The 21464-nt window shown below is 40.4% G+C and overlaps 1 protein-coding gene across 1 annotated transcript in view; it reads left to right on the top strand.

Annotated features, from left to right (window-relative positions):
- Positions 1-21464, top strand: part of EXOC4 (exocyst complex component 4) — an 805586-nt gene that overhangs the window by 629725 nt on the left and 154397 nt on the right. The window contains exon 12 of the mRNA XM_027538961.1: positions 11174-11310. Coding sequence (XP_027394762.1) covers positions 11174-11310 — 137 coding nt within the window. The remainder of the gene's footprint in view (positions 1-11173; positions 11311-21464) is intronic.

The following is a 21464-nucleotide window of genomic DNA, read 5'->3' as shown; positions in this document are numbered from 1 at the left end:
GTCAGACACGACTGAGCGACTGAACTGAACTGAACTGAACTGAACTGAAGTATTCCATTTGTATATATGCACCACATCTTCTTTATCCGTTCATATGTACACTGTTCAGGTTGTTTTCGTGTCTCGGCTCTTGTGAACAGTGCTGTGAGCATAGGGGTGCATGTATTTTTTTTTTTTTTTTTTTTTTGCATGTATCTTTTTGAATTATGTTTTTGTCTGGGGGTATGCCAGAAGTGGGGTTGCTGGATTCTATGATAGTTCTTCAGCATCAGTGGTCGGGGCATAGACTTGAATTACAGTGATATGGCTTGCCTTCGAAACAAAACGAGATCATTCTGTCATTTTTGAGGCTGATCCCAAGTACTGCGTTTTGAACTCTTTTGTTAATTATGAGGGCTACTCCATTTCTTCTATAGAATTCTTGCCCAGAGAAGTAGATATAATGGTTATCTGAATTAAATTCACCCATTCCTGTCTATTTTAGTTCACTGATTCCTAAGATGTCGATGTTTATTCTTAGCATCTCCTGCTTGACCAAGTCCAATTTACCTTGACTCATGGACCTAACATTCCAAGTTCCTATGCAATACTGTTCTTTGCAGCATCAAATTTTGCTTTGATTACCACACACATTCACAACTGAGCATCATTTCCACTTTGGCCTGGCCACTTCATTCTTTCTGGGGCTATTAGTAGTTCCCCTCGTCTCTTCCCCAGTAACATATTGGACACCTTCCAACCTGGAGGACTTATCTTTCAGTGTCATATCTTTTTGTCCTTTTATACAGGTCATGAGGTTCTCACTGCAAGTTTACTGGGGTGGTTTGCTATTTCCTCCAGTGGTATTAGATGATACCACTGTAGTGGCAGAAAGCGAAGAGGAACTGAAGAGTCTCTTGATAAGAGTGAAGGAGGAGAGTGAAAGAGTTGGCTTAAAACTCAGTATTAAAAAAAACTAATATCATGGCATCCGGCCCCATTACTTCATGGTAAATAGAAGGGGAAAAGGTAGAAGTCATGATAGATTTCCTCTTCTTGGACTCTAAAATCACTGTGGATGGTGACTGCAGCCATGAAATTGGAAGACAATTGCTTATTGGCAAGAAAGCTTTGACAAACCTAGACAGTGTGTTGAAAAGCAGAGACATTATTCTGCCAACAAAGGTCCGTATAGACAAGGCTATGGTCTTCCCAGTGGTCACGTATGGTTGTGAGAGCTGGAACAATAAAGAAGGCAGAGTGCCAAAGAACTGATGCCTTTGAACTGAGGTGCTAGAGAAGACTCCTGAGAGTCGCTTGGACAGCAAGGAGATGAAACCAGTCAATCTTACGGGAGATCAACCCTGAATACTCATGGGAAGGACTGATACTGAAGCTCCAGTATTTTGGTCATCTGATGCCACAGATGACTCATTGGAGAAATCCCTGTTTTCCATAGTGGCTGCACCATCTTACATTCCCATCAACAGTATAGGAGGGTTCCTTTTCCCCCACACTGAGGGGACTTTTCTTGATGATATACAGAGGTCTCTCTCTGTTTCTCCCTTCCTCCCTCCCTCCAACGTTCTCCCTCTCTCTCTTTCTCTTTTCTTCCCTCCTCCCTTCTTTCCCCCTTTCTTTGGGCAGCTCCTGCCTTCCCAGTATTTTTCCCCATGAAACTCCACTTCCTTAATGTTCCAAACCTCCAAGTTCTATCTCCTCAACTCAGAAAGACTTCTAGGCTCTGTCTAGGTACCACCTTCCGCATTATGGCATGGAAACACCAGCTGGGGTGGCCATAGGTCTCGCTTCATGCATTTCCCTTCTCCGGCATCTGAAATCTATTGCTTCGTGTATCTCATCTGGTTTTCTAGTTGTGTTAGCCAAGATTTCAAGCTGTTTTATACCAAAATACTTTAATATTACTTTACAGAGCAGGAGCATTTTCTTATCAAAATAACATTATCACTGTTATCAACATTAGCAGTAAATTCTTAATGTCATATAATATCTAGTCTGTTTTTAAATTTCCCAAATGTTACAAAGCTGTTCTTCACAACTAGCTTTTCCAAACTAAGATTCCATCTAGGACCATAATTGTAACGTGGCTTAAGATAATTAGACTGTGGACAGCAAGTTGCTTTTGACACTAGAATTCAGTTTCTGGGCTCCACTGTCTAATACACTGCCCTCTTTCTCTCTATCTGCAGGAAAAGGCCTTTAGCTTGTCATTCAGGGTTTCCACAAACTGGTTCTCCCCTGTCTGGTCAACCTTTCTCCAACCACCCTTGACTTCTCTTTGCTATGTGAGACCAGCTCAATCCTCCTTCCCAGCCTTTGCAACGCCGTTTCTCTAGCCTGAAATATCTTACCTCTTGCTTTCCATGTATCCAACCTGACCCGTCCTCCAGGTCCCAGTTCATGCTCCCTGACTCCTCCTCCATTGTCTTTCACACTTAATTTCATCTCTTGGAATGCCACTCATTTCTTGTTCTGAATGATATTATCCCAAGTAGACAGTCATCACCCCTTTGAAAAGAGACCGTGCTTTATACCAAGAACATTGCTTGACAAAAATGAAGTACTATAGCTGCTAATTTTGTTACTATGATAGTTCTGTGACCCTCCTAACATGTAGCACTAGGTAGTTGGCAGAATAATAACCTTTGAAATATGTTTGTGTTTAGAGGGGAGGGCAGACTTGGGGATACTTCTTGCAAGTGCTAATGCTCACCGATTGTTGATTATTTTGCCTCTCTGGGTTCCATTACACATCAAGGGGAGTTGATAACCAGGCCATAGAGTTACATTGATTTGAAGTATATAAGTCAACAAGTATTCCTTTGTTATCTAGTGTTAGCTCAGGAAACAAAGATGCCCCCTGGGATCTCACAGTCTAATTAAGCACAACTGTTCCACACTTCTTTCCCCTCGCCTGCTATTTGTTTTGTTCTGAATATGAAATCACAACCCCCTAAATAAACCTCATAAAAAGCCAGCTGTGCTTATAATGTTAGGCACAGATTGTATTCAACCATAAATGATCCTCTATTCAAAATGTTAAAAAATAAGTATTATTAGTAATTTACATCATGTGTATTTCAAGTTTTTACTTGGCAGATAAATTTTATGAGCACTTTTGTGACTTCTACAGGGATATAGTCTTTTTGATTGCCCAGAATTTAACCTTATATTTTCTTTGTTTAAGCCTACTTATAAATTCTACCTGACTCTTGAGGCTGCCAGAACTCAGAACGTATTTCCCTTTTGGCTCTATGTTTTTCTTTTCTGAACGGTAGAATAGAGCCTTCTGAAATTGTCTTCCTGTACTTGAAGTGGATCATCTAGTGACTAGTGACATCAATTGGGATTAATTTGTTGTATTTTCTTGCTGGAGAAGGAATATTCAAAATATTTAGATACCCTGTTTGTATGTGTTGTAAAAAGGCCTCCAGGATCTAGCTTCCGGGGTCCTCTCTCTGCCTGCCTTCCCAATCTGCACAAACACAGCACACTCTCACCCCAGCCGTGAGGAACCACATGCAATTCCCAGAATCCCACACCATTTCCTGATTATTCTATTCCATCTACCATAAGCATAAGTATTTTTCTTGCCTTCTTTGTCAATTGACAAGTTGCTATTTGTCTTTGTGGACTCAGTTCAGTTGTATCTTCCTCTTTCTCAGGATTCCTTCCACCCCTTCTACCGTAGTCCAGTGAACTCTTTCCTCCTCTGTACCTCTACTGCCATATATACAGATGCCCAGGGTGGCAGTGTCTATGACACTGTATTGTCCATATTTGTGAACTTGTACGTCTCCTCCTGTGGAAAATTCTGAAAGAGATGGGAATACCAGACCACCTGACCTGCCTCTTGAGAAACCTGTATGCAGGTCAGGAAGCAACAGTTAGAACTGGACATGGAACAGACTGGTTCCAAATAGGAAAAGGAGTACATCAGAGCTGTATATTGTCACCCTGCTTATTTAACTTGTATGCAGAGTACATCATGAGAAACGCTGGGCTGGAGGAAGCACAAGCTGGAATCAAGATTGCCGGGAGAAATATCAATAACCTCAGATATGCAGATGACACCATCCTTATGGCAGAAAGTGAAGAACTAAAGAGCCTCTTGATGAAAGTGAAAGAGGAGCATGAAAAAGTTGGCTTAAAGCTCAACATTCAGAAAACTAAGATCATGTCATCTGGTCCTATCACTTCATGGCAAATAGATGGGGAAACAGGGGCTGACTATATTTGGGCGGGGTGGGGGGGGGGATTCCAAAATCACTGCAGATGGTGATTGCAGCCATGAAATTAAAAGACGCTTACTCCTTGGAAGGAAAGTTATGACCAACCTAGATAGCATATTAAAAAGCAGAGACATTACTTTGCCAACGAAGGTCCATCTAGTCAAGGCTATGGTTTTTCCAGTAGTCATGTATGCATGTGAGAGTTGGACTATAAAGAAAGCTGACCACCAAAGAATTGATGCTTTTGAACTGTGGTGTTGGAGAAGACTCTTGAGAGTCCCTTGGACTGCAAGGAGATCCAACCAGTCCATCCTAATAGAAATCAGTCCTAAATATTCATTGGAAGGACTGATGCTGAAGCTGAAACTCCAATACTTTGGCCACCTGATGCGAAGAGCTGACTTATTTGAAAAGACTCTGATGCTGGGAAAGATTGAAGGCAGAAGGAGAAGGGGACGACAGAGGATGAGATGGTTGGATGGCATTACGGACTCAATGGACATGAGTTTGAGTAAACTCCAGGAGTTGGTCATGGACAGGAAGGCCTGGCATGCTGCAGTTTATGGGGTTGCAAAGAGTTGAACACAACTGAGTGACTGAACTGAACTGAATTGATGTCTCTTCCTCCTATCTAAGATTACTGGAGTCAGGAAATTTGTCTCTTCTGGATCTCTGTCTCCTACAGTTAGGTTAGTATTTGGCATACAAGAAATATTTACTTAATAAATATGTATATATTTAATCAATTTGTTAAATTCTCTGCTCTTTGTCCACAAAACTTCTGTTCTTTCGGAACAGTTCTCATTTATAACGGTGCTCTATAATAATATTGCCAACAAGAATGCTGCATCTTCACGTTTTAAAAATACACCCTAAGTGAAAATCATTATAATAGAAGCCTTATATGCTTACATATGGTATTCTCAGACAGAGTTTTGAAGGGATGCCTATTCATTTGTGTAATGGCTGGATATAAATTGTTCAGAGTTGAGATATAACATGTGTGCGTGTAACCACCGACCAGATGTCCCTCCCAATCAGTAGCCCCCTCCTCGACTAATCTGGGCTCCCCAGAGAAACAGAACCAAAAGAAGGGGAAGGAGAGATGGCTGTATAGATAAATATGTTCTAAGTGCTTGTAGCAGGAGAACCTGATGAAGGTTAGGAAGAATCTTCCCACAGAAAGGAGTTCTTATCTAAGACCTGAAGGATAGGAGAAAGTGCTCTAGGAAAGGAAGGCAAGGGACTGAACTTTATAGGCAAGTACAGAGCCTTGAAATGAGAAGGAAAAATGCAAGCAGCCTCATGTAGCCAGATCTTAGAGAGCAAGGGGGATGGCACTATTGAAGCTGGAGGGGTAGACAGAGCCATGCCATGAAGGGCGCCACAGGTTACATGAGAATGATGGGCTATAGAAGCATGATTGGGAGGAGTGTAGCAGTGGCAGTTTCCTTAGTCACCAACTCCTTGGGTGCATAGTCTTTTACCAGTTGGCTTATTAAAGGAGCAAACCAATTCAGATTATTTTAAACATCACAGAAATCAAAATATAGATTATAAACCAGAAAGAAGATTTCTGTCATTATTGTCTTTGTCATGGTTTACAGCCAACAACAACTTAGAGCTGATAGTAACTGGAAGGACAATATGCAATGATGAGATCTGGCAACTTGTAGTTGGATATAGCCTCCTAAACAGAAACATTGTCATCATTAAATATTAGGAAAAGCCCCTCCCTCCACAATTATTGCTGTTTGTCTTGCTGAGGGGGTGTGGTGGGTCATGTCTAAAGTGATAGATGGATTTACTCTTTTCTTTCAAATTCTTCCTAAAGCAGTTTCCCAGGACCCTAGGCTATTTGCCGCATCCCTGAACCATCTCTGATCCAAGGGCTAAAACAGCACACATACAGAGACCACATTCTCCAAACTAAAGTTTTTTGTTTTTTCCTGAGTTGAGAATTTATTTATACAGCTTAAAACTTTAAATTAGCAATTTAGTTGTGTGTGTATATATATTTATGGATTGTCATTAAAGAAAAATAAAACAATTAGGGGAAATTAGGACTGTTTATATAGAAAAGTCCAAGATCTTCAGTCTTTAGAACCATGAGAATTAGGATACAGTAATGTAGTAATATTTCCAGTGGTCATGTATGGATGTGAGAGTTGGACTGTGAAGAAGGCTGAGCGCCGAAGAATTGATGCTTTTGAACTGTGGTGTTGGAGAAGACTCTTGAGAGTCCCTTGGACTGTGAGGAGATCCAACCAGTCCATTCTAAAGGAGATCAGCCCTGGGTATTCTTTGGGAAGAATGATGCTAAAGCTGAAACTCCAGTACTTTGGCCACCTCATGAGAAGAGTTGACTCATTGGAAAAGATTCTGATGCTGGGAGGGATTGGGGGCAGGAGGAAAAGGGGATGACAGAGGATGAGATGGCTGGATGGCATCACCGAGTCGATGCACATGAGTTTGAGTGAACTCCAGGAGTTGGTGATGGACAGGGAGGCCTGGCATGCTGCGATTCACGGGGTCGCAAAGAGTCAGACACAACTGAGTGACTGATCTGAACTGAACTGAACTGAATGTAGTAATAGAGACTGTATTCTGATTCAACATTACCAAATCAGGCTTTTGAACCATTATCCTGCGTTATAATTCTATTCTGTCTTTTCACCTTGTTCTGAATGTGCATCAGTTCATCTAATAACCATCTGTTGAGCACCTGCAGTGTGCCAGTTACCTTCTCCTAGGCAGTAGAGATGAAGGTATAGTCACCCATCAAAAGGATTTTGTGACGTGATGGAAGAGACTATAAGTAAGGAAGTGACAGACAGACAAATATCATGATATTGTTTATACATGGAATCTTTTAAAAGGGTACAAATGAGTTTATCTACAAAACAAAAATAGAGTTATAGGTACAGAAAACAAGCTTATGGTTATTTAGGGGTTAAGTGGGGGAGGGATAAATTTGAAGATCAGGATTGACATATACACACTGCTGCTGCTGCTAAGTCACTTCAGTCATGTCCGACTCTGTGCGACCCCAGAGACGGCAGCCCACCAGGCTCCCCCGTCCCTGGGATTCTCCAGGCAAGAACACTGGAGTGGGTTGCCATTTCCTTCTCCAGTGCATGAAAGGGAAAAGTGAAAGTGAAGTCGCTCAGTCATGTCCGACTCTTAGCGATCCCATGGACTGCAGCCCACCAGGCTCCTCTGTCCATGGGACTCTCCAGGCAAGAGTACTGGAGTGGGGTGCCATTACCTTCTCCAATATACACACTACTATGTATAAAATAGATAACTAATAAGGACCTGCTATATAGCATAGGGAACTCTCCTCAATACTCTGTAATGACCTGTGTGGGAAAATAATCTAAAAAAGAGCAGCTATATGTACATGTGTGTATGTATATACGTATATAACTGATTCACATTGCTGTACACCTGAAACTAACGTAACAATGTAAATCAACTATACTGCTATTAAAAAAAAAAGTTGACCACTGGTTGCTGTACCCCATTAGGACTTGGGCTAAGTGGACAAGGTCTTTAATGTCCAATCATGTTTATTCATTTATTCATTCATTAAAAATTTTAAGTGCAGAACCAAAGAGCTAGTCCTTATATATCATCTTCTTATTTTACATTGCTGATATATCCCTGTAAGAAACTTTAGTTGTTTATTCTTCATAGCAATTTTTTTTTTTTATTGCCTCAGCTATCCTGGGATTTTTTTTTGTTGTTTTTCCTGTTCTCATTTTTCATGTCAAGCTCAGACTTATTACCTGGTAATAGGTTGCAAGAAATGAGAATTGAGTTATTTTTAAACAAATATCAATCATGTGTGATATGTTTAATGGCAATTATAATGAATAAAATCAAGGTTTTACTTATGATGAAGTCATTATAGTCACCACTGGCAAATCGCCAAATTAATAATGAGACAATAAATCATTTGTGATGCCAAAGGGATCAAATAAATAAAAACAGGATTGACCTTGTTAGACATTTGATATTTTCAGTATTTATCTGTCAGAGCCACTGATTTGGAAATTGTTATAAATTCTTGGAAAATGAAATCTTTTTCCCCTGTAAAAATGCCCATCATTTGGCAAACTACAGTGTCATTTTCCTTGAAGAGAATGTAGTGATTGATTATCCAGAGTGCTACCATGACAAGGAAAACCAAGCAAATAGCTGGAAAATTGTATATAATCATATAGCATCACATAGGCTCTGTGTTGAGCACAACCATTAGAATTAAACCATGGCATTCTAATCATTCCCTGCAGGTACTTTCTGTTTACCCCAAAACCTTTATCTCCAGGGGATATTTCTATGTGCTTCCAAACTCTCCTTCCCTTCCAGCTGATATCAGCACAATTCTAGTCACCCAAAAGCCCTGGGATAAATACAGACCAAACTGAATCCACCCAGAGACTTCAAAATACAAAGATGTATGTGTCTCACATCCTTCACATATATGACATCCCTCACATTATTTATATGAGTTAACATTATTAGTCCTGTTTCTTTGATTAGTAGTGCTGTGCTGAAGATCCTAAGAAATTACAGAATACGTGAAGAAAGGGAAGGATGGGAAGGTTATGTTTTGTTGTTGTTGTTGTTTTAATTTAAGTTGGCTGAGTTTAAGATTTTTTTAGTGGAGGATAATTGCTTTACAATGTTGTGTTTGTTTCTGCTGTACAACAGTGTGAATCAGCTGTAAGTATATACATATCCACTCCCTCATAAGCCTCCCGCCCGCCCTTCTGCATCCCACCTGTGAGAGTAGGCACTGACATATATACACTGCCGTGTGTGAAATAGCTAGAGGGAAGCTGCTGTGTGACACAGGGACGGTTTCAGAAAAGAAGAACACCAGTGTCACTATGAGAAGTCGATAGTCTAATTAGGAGGAACAAACACACCTGAGATGACCTGGGACAGTAACACAGTATTCCCGAAGTCTGCAAGCACCAAGGTACCAGTTGAGTGATGAAGGCCCGTAGAGGACCATCAAGTTCTCCTTGGTTACCAGAAAGCTAGATGGAGCCATCGGAAAGGCAGGAGCTCCCCAAAACTGTCCCAGAGTGGATTATCAATAGCATAATAGGAAATAGAACCAGGCCCTTTTTCTCAGTGATCTGAGCCATCTGCTTGTGCTCATCTTCCCTGCAGTGTTTCAGATTTTAAATGGCCTTTGTTAGGATGGCTGGAGTCCACTCTCCTTTTATTAATTGCTGTTCCACGTGTGGTAGGATATCCTGTGTTCTTAATCAGGATGAGGATTTTTGATTCTTCATAGCAGCACAGGGACATGTAGCTGAGCAGAATCAATTCCTGTCATTCACACACAAACACCAAGGAACAGAATTATGGATCAGGGTGAAGCTGCAGTGCTTTAATCTTAAAATCAATACAGAAAAGGAAGTTGAACTTGCGGGGATTCTGTAGAGACTGTAATTTGGTTTCCCATGGAGTTTTCCCTACACGATGTAACTGCTCCTTCCTTTTCATCTTCTGATTATTTTACTTGGGGTGTGGGGAGAGGAGAGGCAAAGAAGAAACTTCTAGACCCAAATTAGCCTAAATAAGCACGTACGTGTAAACTCATAACTTAAGCTGGTCCCCCACTGTGTTGAGAAAAGCTGTACACTTTTGTCCGTTCTTTTTGACTGTAGAAGAAAGAAAACCAAAACCCTGTACCCCATAGTCTGTATTTAAGCAGAATAAAATGCCTTTGATTATTTCAAAGGTTACTGTCAGACCGGGAAAAAAAAAAAATTTAACATTCACTTTTCTGGCTCAGTCTGGAATTCTATATAAATAAATACATATTCATTAAACCAGTTATTGACCAAAGGATTCCAAAATGCTAAGCGTGCGATTAATATTTACTCCAGTGTAATTGAGCTCTTTGGGAAAGTGGCACAAACAAATGGTTTGAACAATTATACCTTTTCTTTTTTTCTGGCTTGGCTTGCCACCTTTTTCTTATTCTTAAGCAAAAATATAGAATTTATTGAAAATGCCTCTTTTTAGATATAGCATTGTTTCACTGCACAGTATTATTAGTCTCTAAAGATGGGTTTATTTTTTCCCTTGGATATTCCTTTAATTCGCTTTTAAAACACATCTATTTGGACACTGCTTCTACAGTGACAAAAACAAGAAGCACCATGATCTCATGAGAAATGTTTCTAAAGTGCGATGGTGTAGTGAAAAGACAAGTCTGGAGTCCTTGCTTTGCTTTTTTCTTTCTCTAAGCCTGTTTCCTCCTTTTTACACTGGGGATGGTTAAGGGATTCAATTGATGGCTTTGTTGAGAGGATTAAATGAGATAAAGCATGTACAGTGTCTAGCTCAGTACTCTGCACTTGTAAGAATGCGTAAGTGTTCGTGATTATCATTATTATGTGAGTTTCAAGTGAGGGTAACATATGCTGTATATGTGAAAACATACTACAAGCTGTAAGGCACAATACAAATGTTATTTGGTATCCTTAATAGATTGATGGTTTTGAAACTTTTAAAAACAACTCCTGGAAGGCTTTTTCTTCAGGCTGCCTGTCATGGATCCCTAATCTGAAAGTAGAACCCTGAGGATGATAAATCGACTGCAACTGAATTATGTATTTCCTTTCTTAAAAGCCACAGAGAGATATCTTGTGAATGCCAAGAATTTCATGAAATCAGTTTGAAATTCCCTGTCCTGTGTCCTTCCATAAAAAACACCTTCTCAGGTCTTGGGAGGATCAGCCCTATGTAAGATACTTATTTCTTTTTTTGTGAGTAGTTTTAAATGTCATGTCTTTCTAGGAAGGTTCAGGTGTCTTAAGTGATTACATCCTTCAGTTGTCCTTCCTTGTCCTACGCATTACCTGAGTCAAAACCCTCATCAGCTTCTGCGTCCTCTCTGTGTTCTTTTCCAGAGCACAATCATTGTGGAGAAGACAGTGCAAGACCTCATGAACCTGATGCACGACTTGAGTGCCTACTCAGATCAGTTCCTCAACATGGTGTGCGTGAAGCTGCAGGAGTACAAGGACACGTGCTGTGCAGCCTACAGGTAGAGCATCTGTGGGGCTAAGCAGGCAGTTTAGAACTTGACCATTGGGGCGGTGGGTGATACTGCCTTCATAGCCTAAATTTCCACCTTTATAGAAAAGGACCGTCCTTCAGTTTGTCAAGAAGCCTGATGAGAACATATACAAAAGCAGCAGTCTCCTAAACACAGACGTGTGTATCAACAGAGAGTGGGAGGGACAAAGGGACAAAGCCAACTAGCACTGCCACTGAGCGGCTTAGGTGAAGTGTCAGCCTTGGTTTTTATGAACTTCTAGCCTCACAAGGTGTGTCTTCCTCAAGGAAAGTCCAGATCTTGATTAACCCCTCTTGTGATTCTAGAAGATCTTTAAAGAAAGCAATTTTGAACTCTTAGCAACCCTTAATAATCAATACGGTTTTCTTTTAGTTAGTACAAATGTAGTCCTCCTGATATTTGATCTATAGCATTCCTACTGTCATGAAAGGATGGTTAATCTGTTTTTAGCGTCAGTGGAGATGAAAGATCATTGTTATAAACTTGAAAACCTTTCATTTTACTCCTGATTTCTTTTTTCTGAGTTCAAAATTCTCTTTGAGCTTGTGGAAAAGATCATGGCACTTCTTGTAAAAAGCTAATAATAGGAACAAATTATGGTCTGGTTGACAAGACCTGAAACAATTAGGGAAGAAAAGAATGTATAATAAAATACTAAATTTATGTGATATATAATTAAGAATAGACAGTATAGCACAGGATCAGGTACTACTTGTACACTACAGACTGTAAAAGCAGAAGGAATAAAACATTAAAAAGAGTGACAGGCTGGAGTCAAGAGAAATCTCACAGAAGGTGAGATAGATTCAGAACCTTAGACAGATGGATGAGATTAGGGAGGTGGAAGAAGAAATAGGAGCACTGCAGGGATAAAGACTCAGCAAAAGCATAGTTATCTGATATTCAGATGGACGGTTGAGGAGGGAGAGGTTTGAATCGAACAGAGTTCCTAGAGAAGATAGTAGGAAATAATGTTGAATAGGGAAAGTAAGACCATATAACAAAAGGTCTTAAAAAAATAAGACTTGGAACTTTAGATGTTGAATAGTAGATGATAAGGAGCCATTATAAGTAAGCCAGGAAGCAGTGTTTAGGGAAGATTAATCTGGCCAAGGGATATAACATAGATTAATACTTAACCTCCTTAACTCCAACAGTAAGTAATATTTATCCACAGTTACACAAACCAAAAAAAAAACAAAAAACAGTCATTTCACTGAAAGATGCACTCCCAATAATATTTTTTTTTGTTCAGTAATTATTCATCAAGAATGTTAATACATTTAGGTTAAAATCATACATATAATCAACATATATGTTATACTCAATTGTGTAATTGTGATATACAAGTGATAATTCTAATGGCACATCAAAAAAAATATGTTTACATTTAGTATTTTGATAAATAAAATTTTAATTTAAATTTTTAGATTTTAATTAGATGATTTTTTTTGCAGAAAACTATAAAAGATTAATAATAAAATACTTTTGAGCATTAAGATATATTCCATTAGGATAGAACTTGGTGAGGAAATGAAGTATAAATAATACTTCAAAGAGAAAAATGAAAAATATTTAACCATTAATAATAATTAATGAAGTCGCTTAGTTGTGTCCAACTCTTTGCGATCCCACGGACTGTAGCTTGACAGGCTCCTCTGTCCCTGGAATTCTCCAGGCCATAATACTGGAGTGGGTATTTGTTCCCTTCTTCAGAGGATTTTCCCAACGAAGGAATCAAACCAGGGTCTTCTGCATTGCAGACAAATTCTTTACCAGCTGAACTACAAGCTTATTTTCATATATTTTAAATGTATTGTGGTGGATATCAAATCCCTAAGGTACTGAGATTCTATTGGTTACACTTAAAATAGTGATTTAAAGTATCAATATTTATAATGTGCCAAAAATTATGTATTTATAACCATTGAACTCATGCTTAAAAAAAAGAAAAAAAAACACCCTAAATTTCAATTTTAAAATTTGGGAAAAAGAATACAGTTTTTCAAAATTCCTTTAAGAGATACACATAAAAATTTTAAAAGCCATTGCCCTTGTTAGTTGCCCTTAGTTAGTTGTCTAAGAGAGGAATCTGGACCAAAGCTGTATTTTCAACTTTACAAAACCAAATTCCATAATGGTTGTACCAATGTCACATTTACCAAATGACAGTCAAAAAACATATTTTAAAAATCGATTTTTACGTTTACTTTAAGTGGCATTGAATTTTAAGATTTTTTTAAAGCAAGGTATGTCTTCTCTTTCTTATATTTCATAAGGGCAACCCATAATTTCTAACAAATAATAATGCCAATGATTACTAATTATAATGGAGGTTGTATAGCTTACTAAATTCACAGAGCACTGTTGAACATTCTTGTTTTGAAATGATACTCAGGTTGAGTATAGTTCTTTTTCCTGGAGTGTTTCCAGATCAGTTTCATCCTTACACGTGAACAGCCCTTCAGATATGTGACGATGACTATCACGGTCCATTTAGTAGTTTTGGTTTCTTAACTCTAGACTGAACATCCTTGGTTTCTGATACATCCTGGGTCCGTAAACCATCCTACTCTTCTTTCTTCATTGCCATTAGGCAGGCAGTGTCTATCTTAAAAAAGGAGCACTCCCCTCTGAGCCCAGTATTCCAGATGTGCTGTCATACTTCAGCAAAACCACTGCCTTCTTTTTGTAGGACCCAGTGCCGAAACACATCCTTCATTGCGTGTGAATGTGTAGGACTAAAGTAGTCAGTTACAGATTATATCTCTAAAGAGCTTACATTCTTGGTAAAGCATAGAAAGGAAAATAGGAGACAAAGAAAGCAAGCAAGTATACCCACAGCACTAACTTATGATGGAAAATATGGTAAGATAGGCAATGATGACATGTTCTAGGAAGAAGAAATTACAGAGGACAAGAAAGACTTGGGGAAAGACACCGACTTGGACTTGTGAAGAATGAGTAGGATTTTTACAATATTTGTTTATTCGGCTGCATCTTGAGTCACAGCATGCAAACTCTTAGTTGTGGCATGCAGGATGTAGTGCTCTGACCAGGAATCAAACCTGGGACCCCTGCATTGGGTGCCTTGGGTGTGCAGAGTCTTAGCCACTAGACCACCAGGGAAGTCCCTAAAACAAGGAGGATTTAGACAGGATTTAAGCTGAAGGGGCTGAAGGAATGAAGGAACCAGAACAATGTCAAGAAGGTGGAGAAGAGCAGGACAAGGATGAACAAATGATGAATATTTGGGTTTTGGACAAGATGGCCAAGCCAAAATAGAGGCTGTTGAATACCAGGTTCAAGGAACTTGACCTTTTAAAGTTAGGGAGTGGGAACCACTGAAGATGAGTAAACAGGGAGCGCCCGGGCAGACCTGTGCTTTAGGGAGATGTTTCTGAGCTTGAGTAAGATGGGTTGGAAAGGCAAGAGTGTGGAGGTGTAGTGGAGAGAGGCAGAGCACCTGAATTAGAGGAGACATGGGGGAAATGGAGGGGAAGGGGCAGACCAAGAGACACGAGGGGCTGAATTTGTAGGACGTGGTCACTGTCTGGCTCTAGAGGGTAGGAAAGTGTAAGAAGAAACACTAGCTGAAATTGGCCTTATCTTTTCTAACCTGTATTTGAAGGAATTTTTTTTTTAAACTTAAATTCAAGATCTCACATGTAGCCATTGGACTTAATGTTATTTTTAGCTCATCATTTCAGTCTATTGAGATATTTTTGAATCCTCATTCTGTCATCAAAATAATCATAGCTATTCCTCCAAATTCCATGTCATTCTTGATTTTATAAGCAATCTTTTGGTTTCTTTGCCTATGTCATTTAAAAAATGTTTGACGGGACAGGGCTAAATTAAGAATTTTGTGCTCTATATCTCTCAAGACTTCTGTTGAGATTGACATCCATATACTAGTCAGTACTTCAGGGGTTCATATGTTTTTCTCACTATAAACCCTGGACTATAGCTCAAGAGCAGTCTCTGGGGCCTGAACTTCAATACCAGCTTTGTCACCTATTAGCTTTGACCTTGAACTGAGTTACTCAGCCTCTTTGTGCCTTACTTTTCTCATCTACAGAAAGAGAAAATAATAGTTCTTCCCTCATACTATTGTTTTGAAAATGTCAACTTTATAGAGCTGTCTTAGCAAAATAGTAAGCCCCCTCCCAAATGATTAGCTATTCATATTGTTCTGATAATGACAATGATGATCATGACAAAGATTACCTTTACTACCACCCATGGTCAATACCCCTATATTTCATCATGCATCCCATAAGAGACTTAGATTTCTTACTAGTGTCCGCCCAGCTCTGATCCTTACAGTGCAGCTAGCCCTTCCTTCTGTATCCCCATGATGGGCATTAGAAGACAGCAGTAGACAATACCTAGTTCTTTGTTCTGGAATCCTCTCATCCCTTCATTTTTAGCATTCATCGCCTCCCGCTTTGCCAGACTTTTTGTTAAGAACTCTCCATCTTAGAAACAAAGTCTCTTGACTTTGAGCCAAATTTTACCATTGCTTCATTCAAGTCAGTGACATACCCAGTTAGGAAAGGAACAAAGTCATGTTACTTGTTTAATTGTGAGATCTTCCTATTTCCTAGTGAGTACCACCTCCTAATTGTTCATAAACCATCATTAATAATCTATTCTAGAATTTTTGCCTATAGTTCCAAACTTACCCAATTTCTGTAATATACCTTCTTTTATGAACATCAGGGCATTTGTTCTCAGGCGTTTTTCAATCTGCCAGGATACGTCTAAGATTATCAGCAGTGGTTCTATGAGTTTATGCTTTGAATTATTTCTGTGCCCCACGGTTCTTGACTAAATTTATTAAACCTATCAAAATATTATTTAATTTCAGTTACTCTTGACACAGTTAATTACTTGATCCTTAAAACAGTTCATTTGCTTGGTCTCTAGAATTTCATTCATTTAATGAATGTTTCAGATCAGATCAGTTGCTCAGTCGTGTCTGACTCTGCAACCCCATGAATCGCAGCATGCCAGGCCTCCCTGTCCATCACCAACTCCTGGAGTTCACTCAAACTCACGTCCATCAAGTCAGTGATGCCATCCAGCCATCTCATCCTCTGTCGTCCCCTTCTCCTCTTGCCCCCAGTCCTTCCCAGCATCAGAGTCTTTTCCAATGAGTCAACTCTTCGCATGAGGTGGCCAAAGTACTGGAGTTTCAGCTTTAGCATAATGTTTATTGAGTACTTATCCCAGGATTTGTAGATACAGCAGTGAACCAAACAGAAAATATACTGCTTTCTACAGGTTTACACTGTAGAGGTTTACACTCTGTTGGAGATGGGAGAGAGGAGATATACAATAAATAGAATACATAAATCCATAAAGAATTTTAGAAAATGCTAAGCCCTGCAGGGGGAAACAGAGTAGAGTCAATAGACCCTGGGATGTAGGAGAAGAAGGTTGCAGTTTTCAGTAGGGTGCCCCAGTAGGCCCTGTCATGTTGAAGTTTGATAAAAGACTGGAAGGAGTTTGGGGAGTTAGAGAAGATTATCTGGAAAGAATGCCCTGGCAAAGGACAGAGGCCCTCAAGCATGACTACACATGACACTTTTCAGAACCGACAGGGAGGCCAGCGTGTCTGGGGTAAACTGAGCAGGAAGGAACTAGAAAGATATCCGAAAGGGAACAGAGGGCCAGGCGTGTAGGGCCTCGTAGGCCACTGTAGGGCTGTTGACTTCTATTCTGATTAAAACAGGAGCCATTGCAAGAGCTGTGCCTACAAGCAGATATGGTCTGATTTTTATTTTTAAATATAAGTATTGAGAGTAGGCTGTAGGGGTTACACAGATGGAAGCAGGGAGGCTGACGAGGGCCTGTTGCGGTCATCCAGGTGAGAATTGCAGCTCATACTGGTTAGCAGCAGCACAGGGGGTGAGAACTGGTTGAATTCTGAATACATGGTTGATCTTTGAACAGCCCAAATTTCTACTGCATGGGTCTGCTACTAATATGCACATTTTTTTCAATAAATACAGTACCTGGATTTTCATTCTGCACATCTTTAAGTGTGAGGGAAAGTTTGTGTTTGATTCCAGCATGTGGAATCAAAAAACTTAGGGTTTGGGTCCTGATTCTGTCCAGACTGTTTCAGTTTCGTGCCCCTGGGTGAGTCACTAATCAATCTTTGGTTTTTGAGGCAGAAATAGTATATGGATTTTTAACTGTGCGGGAAGTCAGTGCGCCTAACCCCTGCGTTGCTCAAAGATCGACTGTATTTGTAAGGGCCAGCCAACAGAACTCCCTGCCAGACTGGATAGAGTGTGAGAGAAAGAAAGCTATCAAAAATGATTCAGGATTTTTCATTTAAATGGTGAAAAGTCAGAGTTGCCAGTATTGAGATGGAGAACATGGCAGGTTTGGGGGCAGTAGGTAAGATTCCAATTTGGAGTGTGTATTAGGCAACCACATGGAGCTATGGGATGGGCAGTTGGATGTATGTATCAAAAGGAAAGAAGTCTGCCCTGGAGATAGGTATTCTCAGCCACCAACATATAAATAGTGTATATAAATGGTATTTAAAACTATGGACTACATGAAATCGCTAGGGGATTGAGTATTACTATGACAGAGAAAAGGACTGTGGAATTTAAGAAGTTTGTAAGATGAGAAACCAGCAAAGGAGACTGAGAAGCGACCATCAGCGAAGTAGGAGGAAGAAGAAGACAGTGTGGGGTCCAGGAAACCAAGTGAAGGGATGGAGGGATCCTTTGTCCCAGTGCTGCTATAGGATCGTGTTAGAACTCATCTTTGAGTGATAAATGGAACACGGGGGTATTCCTGATTGTCACAAGAGTTGTTTCCATGGACTCGTAGATGGGAAACCTGGATTGATACGGACTTAAAAAAAGAATCTGGGAGTAGAGAACTTGTAAATATAGGCAGAACTTTTACAGTGAGTTTTGCTGTGAAAGGGAACAGAGAAATGGAGTGATAGCTGGGGAATTGAGACCACATGAAGTGTTTTTTAATTGTTTTAGCTGTTATTTTAAATAGAAATAAGTGCATGTTTATATTTTAAGAAAATTATTTAGGACAAAGGGAAAATTATCGATGCAGGAGAGAAAGAATGAACATTGCTAAAATTGTGTTTGGGGGTTGGATTCAGTGCAACAAATATAGTAACTGGCTTTAGACAGGCTCACAGGTAGTTTTGTTCACCATGCTCTGTCCTTCTCAAAGGAATGATTTCTGTCATTTATAGTTCACCGTTTTGTCCAAACAATGCACCAATCTATTATACTACTGGGTTGGCCAGAAAGTTCACTCAGATGTTTCCGTGCCATCCTGTGGGAAAATCCGAATCCACTTTTTGGCCAACCCCCATGCTTTTCTCTTGGAAAATACCCATTACTTTTGGTTCTTGATACCTTGTGGTCAACAGGTATCGTGATTCCTTCTCCCGAGGGACTAATCATTTTGGTGTCCTTCCTGGCCAAATTCTCTGGAATGATGTCGACTTACTGGTGCCCACGATCACACTGTTCCTTCTTCAGAGTCTTCTCTGTCCTGGTCTACCACAGTTGCTGAATTTATCTCAGAGCTGGGAAAAGTACTCCTGTGAAGCTCTGCCGGGGATTAAATAGAAAATCGTTTACGTGGTTGTTACACAACAGCGCGCTCACACACGCAACACAGAACCCTGTGGTGCCTGTTACCTGTCACTTAGTCAGGCTTTCCAGGCTCGGAAGAAAGTGTTTCCTTACTGTGTGAGTCTGAAGATGTAAAGTGTCCTTACTTCCTCTCTTCCCACGTGTTGCCCTCCCCCAGACTGGCACCTGCTGAGGAGTAATTAGGGCAGTTCTAATTTGGACAGCCAAATCCTGATTACAGTGAGAGGAAAAACAGGAAATGTTCTAGTTTTGCTGCCAGCAAATGACTGACTTAAATAGAAAGCCATATACAATTCAAATGATCCAAAGTGATATAACATTGGGGAAGGAGGAAGGGAGCGGGGAAATACCGCCATCGGATTCTTTCTCAGCAGATATCTTTTACACAAAGAATCTGATCCATAAGCTCACAATGCCCTCTGCTGAGAGCTGGAGTGTTTTCCGAGTTTGCCCTGAGAACCCAAGTGAACCACTGGGAGTTTGGAGTGAAGTCACTCAGTCATGTCCGACTCTCTGTGACCCCGTGGGCTGTAGCCTACCAGGCTCCTCTGTCCATGGGATTTTCCAGGCAATAGTCTGGAGTGGATTGCCATTTCGTTCTCCCAGGGGATCTTCCCAGCCCAGGGATCAAACCCGGGTCTCCCGCATTGTAGACAGACGCTTTACCGTCTGAGCCACCAGGGGAGTCACAAGGAGGTCTAAGGAAGGGTCAACAACATCTCACCTTTCTCTGAGCCCTTCACTCTGGAGAGAAAGCCTGTTATGTATACTGATGTCATGTTATATGCTTTGGATAAAAAGGCATCCTAAAAGGGAGATGAGGACTAGAAGTCTACTTCTTAATTAGTCACAACTCTTGAGTCTTAAAAGAAAACTCAGCTGTGAATTCTTGGGTCCTCTGCATTAGTGAGGGGCTTCCCAGGTGGCTCAGTGGTAAAGAATCCACCTGCCAATACAGGAGTCACTGGAGACAAGGTTTCGATCCCTGGGTGGGGAAGATCCCCTGGAGGAGGTAATGGCAACCCAAATCCAGTATTCTTGCTGGGAAATCCCATGGACAGAGGAGCCTGCCGGACTATAGCCCATGGGGTCGCAGAGAGTCAAACACGACTGAGTGACTGAGCATGCATTTATACTGCATTAGCGACAGGTGGCCAGTCTGTTGGTCTGCTACTTATAAGCTGAGTGTTTCTCTCCCTATATCATCCTCTTTGTCCTAAGGTACAAGCAGCTGCTTATGTGCCCCCAAATAGTCACTTGAAGATGGAAAATCATTTTTGTAAAGTTTGTCTGTTCCAATTGAGCATCAGCTCATTAATCAAATTTCTGGGCCTTCCTGCATTGTGTTGGGCCGGGTAGAAAACACAAATAAAACATCTAATCTTGAAGAAGCAGTTGATACAAGACACAGGCATGTTTTTATTAGGAGAAGGTAGAACCAACCCCAGAGCCCACCTTTCACCACTTCTCCTCGGAGGCCTGAGAACTCATACCAAGGCATGAGTGACATGGAGGTGCACTTACCACCACCAATGGCAGAAGCCAGCTCTGGCACAAGCCTGGACACCTTGTGGGGCTTCAAGATGTTTATTTAATGAAGGAGTCAGTTCCTAACAGACCGAAGAGGATGAGCAAGCAGTAGGGAAGCATGGATGGACGTGATGCATGGGGGAGGGGTTGAGAAATGAAAATGACTGGGGTGGTCAGTGTAGTTAAGAATGAGCAGAAAAGGTTTCTCTTCTTTTAAACTTCCCATGTTAAGTACAGGAACACCATCATGGGTATTTGGGAACAGGATGACCTGTCCTCTCTAATCCAAGTAGTGTCTTCAGAAGCTCTCAGTGGCTACCTTGTGCCAAGTAGCAGAGACTAGACACCATGGTTTGTGAAACCCTGTGGATTTGCTGTGCAGAAAGATGCCAGGGTCCTACAGGAATGAGAGTTTAATTGACCTGGTCTCACTGTCTTTGCCAGCTAACTAACTCTGAACCTCAGATGAGCCAAGGGCTGTGCCAGGGAACCCTAGTCAAGCTCCATGCTAGCCTGTCTTCTGGTTTGCCTCTTAAACCTATGCTATGTCCCCTATTCTTGGCTCACCTACCACTGATACATTCATTTTCATTAAATAGTGAAGAGATTATGAAGACATTTATAAAAATATGTACAGTATCTGATTCACAGAGCACAGTCAGCAAATGCGAGCTTTTATTATGTGCTCCTATAACTTATTAGGCATAACATTTCAATATTTATCCAGCTGTATTATAATTGAAGACTTTTATCATGTGTTATTTGATATATTATTGGTTTACATGTCTTTCTCTCTCAAACACTGTGGACTCGCAAGTTATTTGAGGAGATTTTAAAACACACCACCTCGATTTCTCACATAAGGCTCACAGAATCCTGGACCTGGGCAAGAGTAGTTTAAAAATGTCCCCAAAGTGATTCTTGTATGTGTTACTG

The sequence above is a fragment of the Bos indicus x Bos taurus genome, chromosome 4, assembly GCF_003369695.1.
Source record: "Bos indicus x Bos taurus breed Angus x Brahman F1 hybrid chromosome 4, Bos_hybrid_MaternalHap_v2.0, whole genome shotgun sequence".
In the NCBI taxonomy this organism is placed as follows: Eukaryota; Metazoa; Chordata; class Mammalia; order Artiodactyla; family Bovidae; genus Bos; species Bos indicus x Bos taurus.
The sequence above is the reverse complement of the archived record's forward strand: the minus strand, read 5'-3'. Positions and strand labels throughout refer to the sequence as shown.